A 13,029-nucleotide genomic window follows, 5' to 3' on the forward strand; every position below is an offset into this window, starting at 1 on the left:
TTTTACTTTGTGTAATGACTCATCCATTCCCAGTCTCTATTCAAGCCTAAGTTAATTGTATCCAGTTTGCAAATTAATTCCAATTCAGCAGTCTCTCGTTGGAGTCTGTTTTTGAAGCTTTTTTGTTGAACGATAGCCACTCTTAGGTCTGTGATCGAGTGACCAGAGAGATTGAAGTGTTCTCCAACTGGTTTTTGAATGTTATAATTCTTGACGTCTGATTTGTGTCCATTCGTTCTTTTACGTAGAGACTGTCCAGTTTGGCCAATGTACATGGCAGAGGGGCATTGCTGGCACATGATGGCATATATCACATTGGTAGATGCGCAGGTGAACGAGCCTCTGATAGTATGGCTGATGTGATTAGGCCCTAATCACATCAGCCACACTATCAGAGGCTCGTTCACCTGCGCATCTACCAATGTGATATATGCCATCATGTGCCAGCAATGCCCCTCTGCCATGTACATTGGCCAAACTGGACAGTCTCTACGTAAAAGAACGAATGGACACAAATCAGACGTCAAGAATTATAACATTCAAAAACCAGTTGGAGAACACTTCAATCTCTCTGGTCACTCGATCACAGACCTAAGAGTGGCTATCGTTCAACAAAAAAGCTTCAAAAACAGACTCCAACGAGAGACTGCTGAATTGGAATTAATTTGCAAACTGGATACAATTAACTTAGGCTTGAATAGAGACTGGGAATGGATGAGTCATTACACAAAGTAAAACTATTTCCCCATGGTATTTCTCCCCCCCACCCCACCCCCCACTGTTCCTCTGATATTTTTGTTAACTGCTGGAATTAGCCTACCTTGCTTGTCACCATGAAAGGTTTTCCTCCTTTCCCCCCCCTGCTGCTAGTGATGGCTTATCTTAAGTGATCACTCTCCTTACAGTGTGTATGATAAACCCATTGTTTCATGTTCTCTGTGTGTGTATATAAATCTCTCCTATGTTTTTTCCTCCAAATGCATCCGATGAAGTGAGCTGTAGCTCACGAAAGCTTATGCTCTAATAAATTTGTTAGTCTCTAAGGTGCCACAAGTACTCCTTTTCTTTTTGAGGGAATGGAGTAGTACAGAGGAGTCCCTCATCCCCACTGTGTGGGGCTAGGGAAGCAAGGAGCAGAGAGATATGGGGAATGGTCAGGTTCCAGTGACTGGGGCCTGTCTCCCCTATTGCCCCCGATTAGGTATCCTTAGAGCATCATTGCCTCACCGACCAACTGCAGCTGGATGATATTCTGGGCCTGGTGCTGGGGGGTGGACACTAAACAGATGTATGTCCCTTCATCCCCCACACCCACTTCATGCAGGCTAAGTGATGCATCTCCAGTCTCCAGCATCTGCACCACATCCACGTGGGCCGTTGACTGTTCTGCTTGTGCCACGTCCCCCGCCTCGTAGTGGAAAACTCTACGCCCGCTGCCTCGGTGCTGCAGCCTCCACTCCAGCGAGGCCAGTGGAGAACTGGAAGCCAAGGCAAAGCTGCAGTCCAGGGTGACGGAGGTGCCAAGTCGGGTACGCAAAGTAGGGGTGCGAGATGACAATTGGAATTCAACTAGGAACAAAGAGAAGGAGAAAGACAAATAGACAGAGTGTTAAATATATGTGGTTATGGAAGACTCCCCCTGGCAGGACATCAGGGACTGGGTCACAGCTCCACCCACCTGGAGGAAACATGCTGTGGACTGACTAGCCATGCTGGGTTGGAAGGTTGGACATGTGTCTCCCCACAAGAAGATCCCATCCTGCAGGCTGCAGAGTTATTAGCAGGATACAGGGAGTAAGTGCATATTGCTCTCCTTGCTACACCAAACCCTTGGAGAGCAGACATAGCACTTGCCAAGGGTCACAGTGGTGTGGCGAATAATGAACATAAGAACGGCCATACTGGGTCAGACCAAAGGTCCATCTAACCCAGTATCCTGTCTTCTGACAGTGTCCAATGCCAGGTGCCCCAGAGGGAATGAACAGAACAGGTAATCATCAAGTGATCCATCCCCTGTCGCCCACTCCCAGCTTCTGGCAAACAGAGGCTAGAGACACCATCCCTGCCCATCCTGGCTAATAGCCATTGATGAATCTATCCTCCATGAACTTATCTAGTCCTTTTTCAAACCCTGTTATAGTCTTATAGTGACAGCGGTGGGGAGAACAGCAGGGCCAGAACTGGGGAGTCAAGGGGCACAGAAGTGCAAGGGCAGAGTGATCAAGGGGGCACATTGGTGGCCCAGCGATTACATCCCGCAGATAGCAGGAGCTTCCCTCAAGAAGGGAAGGATTATCTATCCTGCTGACTCACAGCACGTGCAGTCCTTTTCTCTAGTTCCCTTAAGTCCCAGACTACAGAGTGGGGTGGTATTCCTGGGGTCTCTAGTTCCCCTAGCACTCCTTGATGTGGAGGCTTCAGCCCTGGAGTGTCTGGCTCCCCTAGTGCTCCCTGATGCAGTAGGTGCATTCCAGCACTAAAGTCTTTCCCCCCCATTCTCCATTTTATTTACCTGTGGTCAACACTGTGCCCTCCTTGCTTATAGGGACCTTCAGCCTTGGGTGCAGTACAGCCATTCTCTCATCTTCTTCCCTGTCACTGCTGACCTTCAGAATCAGGGCTATGCTGATCCCACTGGACAACTTCAGGGTCCCCATGAACCAGGAGGCCTGGCTGGGCCCCTCATCTGCCAGGTGTAAGCTGTATGGAGAGATCTCACAGGTCATTTCCTCCCCAGCACAGTCTGCATGCAGCAGGGATTCCACATATGGGATGGGTACCAAAGTTGCTGTAATGAGAAAGAGAAGACATGTAGTTTGATGAATGGAAGAGGAAAAACAGGATGAAGTTTCAGTAGGGACCTAATCTGGTGAGACACCAAGGGCTGTGTCTACACCTAGTGTAAAATGGGGTCAGGCTGCTGCTATGCAAACACAAGAGACTTAACATGTAACATTGGTCTCCGAGCTTGTTTAAAGAAGTTCTTGTGGTGAATGAGGAAGTCATATGTATTATTTTTATTAATATCATATATTCCTCAGTTTACCTGTTTGCTTTAACTTTGCAGCCAGACTGGATAATCTCAGAGGCTGTTGGGGAAAAACAACAGGGAACAAAACAATAACAGACAGACAATACCTTAAGGGAACAATAGGGAGAGCTATACATTGGGAAATACCTACCTGCCTACATACCAACCATGCTAGCAAGGTTTATTCTTCTCAAGCCTAAACTTAGGAGCAAAGGGGATGCTGAAACATTAAAGGTCCGAGCCTAAAAAAGGAAGAGGTATTGAGGGTGCAGCAACAGCTAGAGATGAGTGTCTATCAAAGAGAAAATCTACCTGCCACATCCATTATTGTTACTGAAGCACATGCCAATCTTTCTTGTTGCCCTGCATTCTCTTCAGCTATACTCCCCATGACAAAATATGGGAGTGCTTTAAATAATTTGTTAATACTGTATATTGGCCTGGCTCTGGTGAGGTGGTTTTTGTGAGAATGTCTTCGATTAAGGGCTTCCCAACAGGTAACCATCTGGGATGGTCCAGGCAGATAGGAGAAGATGGCTCAAGATGATCCTGTAACAGCTTTGCCAACTTTTTCTTATAGCCCCCGCTGAAATCAAACAATTGCATGAGAATTTCAACTTCTATTAAAAAAGTAAGTTTCTAACCATCATGATTGAGGAGAAAAACTTTGTTTCAACTGCTAAGTAAAAATATTTTGTTTTAAAAAATATTTGATTATTTTGTTGGTCATTATCACTGGTCACAGGTTCCCATGGGAAGGAAACACAGATGCCCCAAACCTAGCTGGACCCGCACGGTGATAAGCAGTTGTCATACATGGGTCAGTGGTCCCAGACCTGATCCACGTATGGAAGAGTCACAAGATTCCATCCCAAAACAGACAAAGGCAAGAGGCCCAAGACCTGATTTAGGTTCTCTGAGAGAGACTAGAAAGGGGACTGAAGTGCAGCTAGTCCTGTAGCTGTGATACTCCCTTTCTTGCACCCTCTCCTCTCCTTGTATCCCTCCCTTATATCCCGACAAGTTGCAGATCCAGGGTGAAGCGTACATTCATCCACGAAGGAATTCTGTCCTCAGTTGAAGGCAGCAGGTTCTGCTGCTTGATGTCTAGGTGGGACATGAGGGCAAGGAAATGTATAGTATAGAGCATGAGCATACCAAGATGTTTCACAGATAGTCCAAATGTATAACATGCAGTCAGTTTGAAAGGTGCACAGTGAGGAAGGTGCTTGCAGAGTCAGGGGAACAGGTACCTGTAATTCTGCTGCTGGTTTAATGCATATTCATTACGATGATATGATTACATTTTTAAATTACATCATCATACATGATTTTTCTCTGCATATATCATCAACTGGTTTGAACTCAGGATTTCACATCAACACCACAGACTTCTACCACTTGATCTCACTGGATATGTCTACACTGCAAGTCGACACCCACAGCTGGCCTGTGCCAGCTGACTCGGGCTCATGGGGATCAGGCTGCAGGGCTGTTTAACTGCAGTGTAGACATCCGGCCTTGGGCTGGAGCCCAGGCTCCAGGACACTGCGAGGTGGGAGGGTCACAGAGCCTGAGCTCCAGCCCAGGCCCAGAAGTCTACACTGCAATTAAACAGCCCTGCTGCTTGAGTCCCTGAGGCCCAGTCAGCTGGCACGGGCCAGTCACAGGTTTTTAATTGCAGTGTAGACAAACCCACGGAAACAGTAAGTGGTAGCAGAAGTATCCTGTAGAGCCTATGGACCAGGAACTAGAGGGTAGCGTGACATACTTTGCTAGCAGGTTACATATCTGCTTGCTTGACAGCACAGAATTGTGGGTATCAGGATTCTCAGGCTCTCTCCTCCTACATTCTCTCTAGCCAAACAGCACTTCTGCACTCTCATTGCAGACCATCCTCAAATCCCCACCACTTTTTTGCCACTCTCACGTCCATCCTTAAACTCTCCCCTCTCCTGCCATTTCCACTTTTCCATTCAAAATCTTGCTGATTTTTTCAGCAAGATTAGAAAAGGCCACCCTTTCCTTTCGCTATCTTTTCCTTTTTTACTATCACTGAAGCTGGGATCTCTCCTCTGTAGCTTTCCTCCACTAACCATTTCAGCAGCCCCACATCCCATCCAAGTGTGTCATAGAATCATAGAATGTTAGGGTTGGAAGAGACCTCAGGCGGTCATCTAGTCCAACCCCCTGCTCAAAGCAGGACCAACACCCACTAAATCATCTCAACCAGGGCTTTGTCAAGCTGGGCCTTAAAAACCTCTAAGGATGGAGCTGACTTGCACAGGCAGGACCACCTGGGGCAGAGTGCACCAATGGAAATATCAGGTGGGCAGAGCCAGCCCTCATTGCTATCCTGCTTAGCAATGTCTCACAAAGGGCCTAAGACAGTAACATCAGGACAGATTTAGCCAATCAGGAAAGGAAGCAAGGTGACTGACAGACCAATATTAACCCCTTGAGGAAACCAGTGCTACAGGCTGCTGGTTTGCTGTCCTTGCTCTAAGTAATGGAATTTGGGTGAAGACAGCTCCCCCACTGCATTGAGAGGGGGTGAGGCTGGGAATATGCAGCAGATCTTGGCTGGATCTAGGATGCCCTCACTGATCAGGAGGGCAATTCTTGCAGGTGCTGAGGCTGTTGAATACCTTGTGTGCGTTTTCCTGGACCACAATGTCCTGTATCCACTGTCCTTCAGAGTAGCTCCTGGGATGCCCAGCTGAAGTCATCAACAGCTGGTATCAGAGCCACTGTAACTGTCTTGTCCAGGGACAAAGATTCCTTTGGCGGTGAAGGCAGCTGGAGCATTTCCCTCACTGCTTCTATCACATCTTCAGAGACTCCCTCCAGTTCTGAGGGGGGTGCTCTGGCCAGCAACACCAGAGGCAACTGAAATCTTCTCCTCTTTGCTGAGACATGGGAGGGGACCCTGCTCCAAGATCTATGGGAAGGCAGGCCAATGAGGCCATAGTGGCAGGTTGTACTGACACTGGCATAACTGGGTATGCCCCATCCAATGCTAGTCCTGCTCCTTTCCTGGGGCAGGGTGCGGTAGGACCACAAGGCCTCCAGCAAGGGGTCTCGAAGGGCCAGGTACATCCTGTCACATGGGAAATTCCAGAAGACTGGAAGAGTGCTAATGTTGTGCCACGTTTCCAAAACAGCAAGCAGGATGACACAAGCAACTATAGGGCAGTTAACTTGATATTAGTCCCCGGCAAAACAACAGAATAGCTGATACAGGATTCAATTAATAAAAAAATTAAAGGACAGAAATATAATTAATGCTTCTCCACAGGCTTTTATTTTAAATAGATTTTGTCATACAAACCTGAATTCATTCTTTGATGTGATTGCAAGTTTGGTTGACAAAAGAAGACGTAAGACATTTAGACTTTTGTAAGGTGTTTGACTCAGTACTGCATGCCAACGTGATTCTAAAAATTAGCATTAACACAATACCAATACAGCACATGTTACATGGATTAAGAACATTTTTGTCAATGATATGGAATTAATTATAAAATCACTGCTGATAAAATTTTCAGATGACACAAAGACTGGCAGAGTGATAAATACCAATGAGGACAGGGCAATCATACAGAAGGAACTGCACCAGTTGGTAACCTGATGTGACATTATTTGATTAAAATATGACCATGTAGATCAGAGGTGGGCAAACTACAGCCTGTGGGCCGGATTCGGCCCTCGGGATTGCTACCCCCGTGGGCCCTGCCCTGGCCCCACTGCACGCTGCTGCCACTCCAGAGCTGCTCCAGGTAAACGGCACCGGGCCGGAGCCCGCACCCTGCAACCCTCCTGCACCCCACACTCCAACTCCCTGCCCTGAGCCACCTGCTGGACCCTGCCTGCACCCCTGCCACACCCCGCCTGCACCCCAACCCCCTGCTGCACCCCGCACCCTTCCTGCACCCCAACCCCCTGCCCTGAGCCCCCTCCCACACTTCTCCCTGCACCCCTGCCCTGAGCCCCCTCCCGCACTCCGCACCCCCTCCTGCACCCCAATCCCCTTCCCTGAGCCCCCTCGTACACTCCACACCCCTCCTCTGCCCCAATCCCCTGCCCTGAGCTGCTTCCTACACACCGCACCCGCTCCCACACCCCGCACTCCCTCCCACACCCTAACCCCCTGCCCCAGAACTACATTCATGGCCCTGCATGCAATTTTCCCACCCAGATGCAGCTTTCGGGCCAAAAAGTTTGTCCACCTCTGATATAGATCATTGTTGCTACCACTGTTATACAACTGCAACAAATACTGTACGAAGGTTGTCAATTAAGGTGTCTATAGAAAGGCTATGATTTGCTGAATATGATTATGCTATTTGTATGCATGTAACACTTTGTATTTGAAGTTATGAGCATTGGTTCTATACCTGGATTTCAAATGTTTGTGCCTGGGATAGCGCCCACAAGGTAGTTAGCCAGCACATCTTGGAGGAACTATTGAAATTGAGTGGCCCATCAAAAGAACATTTAACTTACAATGGAAGACGCCCACCTACCCTGAATGGACTTTTCTGTGAACATGTTGTTTGAGGTATAGGTAATGGCTTCTACTGTGTCTAATCATGCATGGACATGTGACTTGTCCATGTGACTCCAAACATTATCTTGTCACCTGTGATTTTCAACTAGCTGTACTGAGGGCTTTGTTTGAAACAATGGGTTTCCCTCCACATGGCAGAAGCTATAAAAGGCCCTGGATATACCTCCTTGCCTCTTTCCTGCTCAAACCTCTGGACTATGGACTTATACTAATGGGAGCATTCTAACCAAGGGATCGAGGACCTTCCATTGACTTGGAAGCAACCAGAGATTTGACTTAAGCCAGCAGTTTATTCCATCACCGCTACAAGCCTGAACCAAGAACTCTGCAATTATTTTAAGTACTTGATTCCTTTAACCAATTTTAACTTTCACCTTTCTTTCTTTCCATTTATAAATAAACCTTTATACTGTAAATACTAAAGGATTGTCAACAGTGTGATTTTTGGATAAGATCTGAGTAATATATTGACCTGGGTGTGTGGCTGGTCCTTTGGGATCAGAAGAAGCTTTTGTTTGATTAAATTGGTTTTAAAGAACCACTCATCTCTAAGTCTAGTGTTTTCAGTGGTGATACAAGGACTGGAATGCTTAAGGAAACTGCTTTTATGACTTCGTGTTAGCCAGTGTGGTAAAACAGAAGTTTACTTTTGTTGCTGGTTTGGTATATCTCACGGGAGAATAACCACTAGTTTGGGTTATGTCCGCCCTATTTCTCAGCAGTTTGTCCTGAATTTTGTATTCAGTCATGACGCACAAAGGCACTGTTACACCTGGGTGCATTCAAACACTTTGCATTTGAATACAGCCAAATGCAAAACTGTACATCTAGGAACAGGAGATGCAGGCCCTAGTTATAAAATTGAGGCTGTATCCTGAAAATAGTGACCATCCAACAGTTTTAGGGGCTATAGTTGACAAACATTCAATACGAGTTCCCAGTATGATGCTGTGGCAAAAAGGGTTAATGTGATCCTTGAACATATAAACAGGAGTGTAGTGTGTATGCCCATGGTGAAACCGATAATGGAATACTTGTACAAATGTGATGTCCACGTTTTAAACAAAACGTTGACAACTTTACAGAGGGTTCAGAGACAAGCCACACAAATTATTTAAGGGCTGGAAAAAATGTTACAATGAGAGGCTTAAAGAGCTCCACCTGCTTAGTTTATCAAAAAGACTCAGAGGTTACTTGATTCCTGTGTATAAGGGCCTCCATGGGGATGAAATACCAGGTGTGAAAGAGCTCTTTAATCTAGTGAGAAAGGCCTAGCAAAGAACTAATGGCTGGAAGTTGAAGCCAACCAAATTCAAATTAAAAATAAAACCGATTTTCTAACAGAGAGGGTGATTAACTCTTGGAACAATTGCCATCTCTTTAAGTCTTCAGATCAAGATTGGACACCTTTCTGGACAAACACCAGTGACTGGGCTCAATACAGGGATAAAGGGGAGAAATTTTATGGCCTGTACTATATAGGATGTTAAACTAGATCAGCCGTTCTCAAACTATGGACCAGGACCCCAAAGTGGGTCACAACCCCATTTTAATGGGGTCGCCAGAGCTGGCTTCGACTTGCTGGAGCTTGGGGATGAAGCCTGAGCTCCACTGCCCGGGGCCAAAGCTGAAGCTGAAGCCCAAGGGATTCAGCCCTGGGCGGTGGGGCTCAGGTTACAGATCCTCTGGCTGGGGCTGAAGGCCTTGGGCTTTGGCTTTGACCACTACCCTTTCCAGGGAATTGTGGCTCAGGCTTTGGCTCCCCACTTGGGACAGTGGGAATCATGCAGACTCAGGCTTCGGTCCCCCCTCCTGGGGTCATGTAGTAATTTTTGTTGTCAGAAAGGGGTTGCAGTGCATTGAAGTTTGAGAACCCCTGAACTAGGTTATCTAATGGTTCCTTCTTGCCTTAAATAGATGAATATATTAATTAAAATCTATGAACATTCTGGTCTATGGTCTTGTCTATATTGAGACTTTAGCTACTGATATAACTGGGATTTTAGCCAGAGTGCAAACTCCCTTCTGTATGATACAATTTATACAGGTGCAGCCTGATTATCACCAGGGCAGTTTATTCGGATTTCAATCTCCATCAGTGAAAATAATGGCCTTGCCTTTTTTCACTAGGAGTACCAATGCAATTATCTCAGAAGGGCATTGTGATGGTAATTCATTAATAAGTATACGGTGCTCAGATATTGTGGTGGTGGGGTCATGTGGGTAAATAGTGTTCTTGTAGCCATGCTGGTCCCAGGATTTTAGAGACAAAGTGGTTGAAGTAATACCTTTTATTGTAGCAACTTCTGTTAGTGAAAGAAACAAGCTTTCAAGCTACACAGAGCTCTTCTTCGGATCTCAAGGAGGGCTGAAGACGAGCTCTGTGTAGGTCAAAAGCTTGTCTCCCTCACCAACGGAAGTTGCTCCAATAAAAGATTTTACCTCACTCACCTTGTCCCTCTAATGCAAGTAAGTTGATAGATAGTGACTCTGTCTCTATTTACACAGTGCCCTTCACCCCGCTATCCCTTTGTCCATCACATGTCCTGTGAGCCCCTGGGGCAGGGCTCTGTTTTGAGTCTGTGCAGATTTCAGTTCACTCATGGCTTACATGGCAATTCTCCTATCCTCAGCTCCTCACTCACCTGAGACTTCAAAGATGATGGGAGAAGCAGAGTCAGTATTTGTGCCTGGCACCTCATAATTGGTGACACTGTCCAAGCTTCCATCATCAGCAATGCTGACACCTCTCAGCACTAGGGTGGCAGGGTCTGATGAGAATGATCCAGCAAAGGCACCCAGAAATCCACCCACAGCTTCCTCTATATAATGACAGTCCAAGACCACATCCACAGAGCGTAATTGGGACCCCGGGCCCAGCTCCACTGGCAGCTCTGCTGAGAAGAAAAAGAACGAGCTGAGGGGTGGGGTGCACACACATACATACACATACCTGCTGCCCCATCGGGACAAGACATTTGGCACTGACATCTTGCCCTTTTCTGGGGCAGTCCTATAGAAACAGGGGTGATCCAGGTGAGCCCTGGGACACGCTACCACCACACAATTCCCCTCCTTCCCTGAAACACCTCCCCTGAAGTAGGTCTTCCCTGTTTGGTATTACTTCCCCATCCCCCACTGCCATCATCCTTTTGGAAGACCCCAGGCACTCCCCCATGATCATCAGCTTATACTATCACACCTCCCTCTGGTCCATCCATTGTTGGGGGGGGGGGGCGTGGGGGCTCATTTGTCTAATCCCTTCTGGGACACAAGCTGCTAATCAAACTGTTCCCCCTCTTGCTCCGTAAGCCTATAATGCAGGGGTGGCCAAACTGTGGCTCATGAGCCACATGCGGCCCTTTTACCGTTAAAGTGCGGCTCACGGAGCCCCCTCTCCCTTCCCCCCATTCTCCACTTAACAGACTGAGAGGGGGAGCTCAGGCCCTCTGCCTTGCAGCAGGGTGGTGAGGTAGGGGCTTCTGCCCAGATGGGAGGCGGGTCTCATGGCTTCAGTGGAAACAGGGCTGAAGGACCAAGGGGAGCCCTGGCCGGTGTGCCAGGACTCTGGAACTTCTGAACATTGTGCTATGCGGCTGGGAGGGTTTGGCCACCCCTGATATAATGGGCCTTCTAAAGAGGCATCCCTGTAGACCAGCCAGAATCCCACACCTGACACCTCCTAAACTCACCAGCCTTCAGAGCCAGCACTCCACAGATGAGGATGAGCCCTAGATTCATTCTGTGCCCCAAACAAGGGGTTCCAGACACCCTAAAACATCAGGCGTCTGTGCTAGAATCAAACTCTGAATGAGTCTTCAGACTGCTGGTGCCTTTGCTTTCACTTTCAATCTGACAACCAAAAACAGATTGGAGAATATTAACTCCTTCCTTACCTAAGAGAGGAGCCAGATAGCCTGAAACACTTGGGAACTAGATAATGGGAGATTGCAGGTTAGGATTGAGGAGCATCAGCAAAGCTGGGTGTGGGAGGCTGTTTTACTCTCTGAATTGTTTTTTTAGATAAAACTCTCCTGTGTCAGTCTCTTCCAAAACCCATTTTGTGCCATATTTTCTTTTTTTGAGATCCCAAAGCTTCCATGAAGCCTTTTGAATGTGTTCAGATGCATTTTTGAAAGATTTGTGCTCACAAAAAAGTTTTTGCTGATCATTCTTCAGTTGAATAGAAGTGCTTGAAAGTTGTCTCCTCTATGAGTTACATGTGACAAATTATCTGAGTTCAGTGCATGTGACATGAATTCCAGAAACAAGGAGAGTTTGATCTCAGAATGGGGGGAAAAAAAATAATCTAGATTTAGAAAGTGAAGGAAAAATCCAGCAACTCAGAGATGAGTGAGCAAGAGGCTGAGCATTTCTGATATACCAAAGGTTGACTAAGTTTCTCTGTGTCTCTCACATATACTGCAAGAAAATGGCTTTTAAAAAAAAAAATTAGGGAGGAGCATACTGTTATCTTCCCACAGATTTATAGTTGTAAATCTATGGGAATTTACAGTTGTAAAGCTATGCTGTGTTGGAAGTGTCACTTTAACTTTGCTTTTCCTTGCTTTATGTTTGTTGTTTGAGTTTGAGGGTTTTTGGTTGGTTGGTTGGTTTTTGTTTTTCTTTTCTTCTTTTGAGGCTGTAAAGAGTTTTGCATGTGAATTTCACTTGTTTTGGGAAGAACTGGGGGTAGTTAAGGGGGTGTGATTGAGGTGCATCTGTAGGAGGGCTTCCTGTATACAGTAAGCTGCTTCACATGTAGCCCCTCAGTCATGGCCCCCTTCATGCTGGAGCTGTGACCCTCATGAGGATCGAAATGGGTTTAAGGTTTTACAGTGTTCCCTTTTCCCCAAAAAACCATCCAGTGGAATGGTCTTCCATCCCAACATTATCGCAAATCCACCTACACCTTGGGAGTGTTCGAATGAACCCTTTGAATCCCAAGGTTCCTGCATCTTTTTCTGAATCTGCCATGTTTCCTTCTCTCTAACTCCTCTCCACAAGCAGAAGCTCCCTACATCCATTCCCCACCCTAAGCAGAGCCTTACACACCATCATCAGTCATGACACATGGCTTCAGAGGCAGATTGGTAGATGTTACAGTCTTCTGTAGCAAGCTGAGTTGAAAGAGAGAGTTAGCACGTGAAATCTACCAGGCTTTGTCAGAGAAGCAAAATGGTGCAGAGCTTTCGTTCCTTAGTGGAACTGTGGATTGCTAGAAAAAGCCTTAGAATTAAACCTCCCACATTACCGTGACCCCGTTTTCTCTCCAAAAGCACTGGGAGTCATGCTGAAACTATACCTTGTGTCCCAGAATTTGCTGCACCTCCATGCAGCCTCCCAAAATGATGTCACGTGGCCTTTGGCACACCGCTTCCGAGTGCTCTGTCCCTCCTCCCACCCAGCTGCAATGCATTCCTTCCTT

General features: G+C 46.8%; 2 protein-coding genes across 14 annotated transcripts in view; both read right to left on the reverse strand.

The window, feature by feature from the left end:
* The window catches only part of LOC119860485 (scavenger receptor cysteine-rich type 1 protein M130-like), a 1,081,813-nt gene that overhangs the window by 745,734 nt on the left and 323,050 nt on the right, over positions 1 to 13,029 (reverse strand). The window lies entirely within an intron of this gene.
* TAPBPL (TAP binding protein like) overlaps positions 1 to 13,029 on the reverse strand; it is a 36,469-nt gene that overhangs the window by 7,191 nt on the left and 16,249 nt on the right. For 3 of the 13 annotated variants that reach the window (XM_043513993.1, XM_043514018.1, XM_043513965.1), the window contains exons 2-4: positions 10,247 to 10,495; positions 2,513 to 2,788; positions 1,228 to 1,569 (exon numbers count right to left, since the gene is read on the reverse strand). In XM_043513993.1, coding sequence (XP_043369928.1) covers positions 1,228 to 1,569; positions 2,513 to 2,788; positions 10,247 to 10,495 — 867 coding nt within the window. Of the gene's footprint in view, positions 1 to 1,227; positions 1,570 to 2,512; positions 2,789 to 10,246; positions 10,499 to 11,293; positions 11,498 to 12,656; positions 12,685 to 13,029 lie in introns of those variants that run through there. The other 10 variants (XM_038414351.2, XM_043514010.1, XM_043514024.1 and 7 more) reach the window with 10 other exon arrangements.

The sequence above is a fragment of the Dermochelys coriacea genome, chromosome 1, assembly GCF_009764565.3.
Source record: "Dermochelys coriacea isolate rDerCor1 chromosome 1, rDerCor1.pri.v4, whole genome shotgun sequence".
NCBI lineage: Eukaryota > Metazoa > Chordata > Testudines > Dermochelyidae > Dermochelys > Dermochelys coriacea.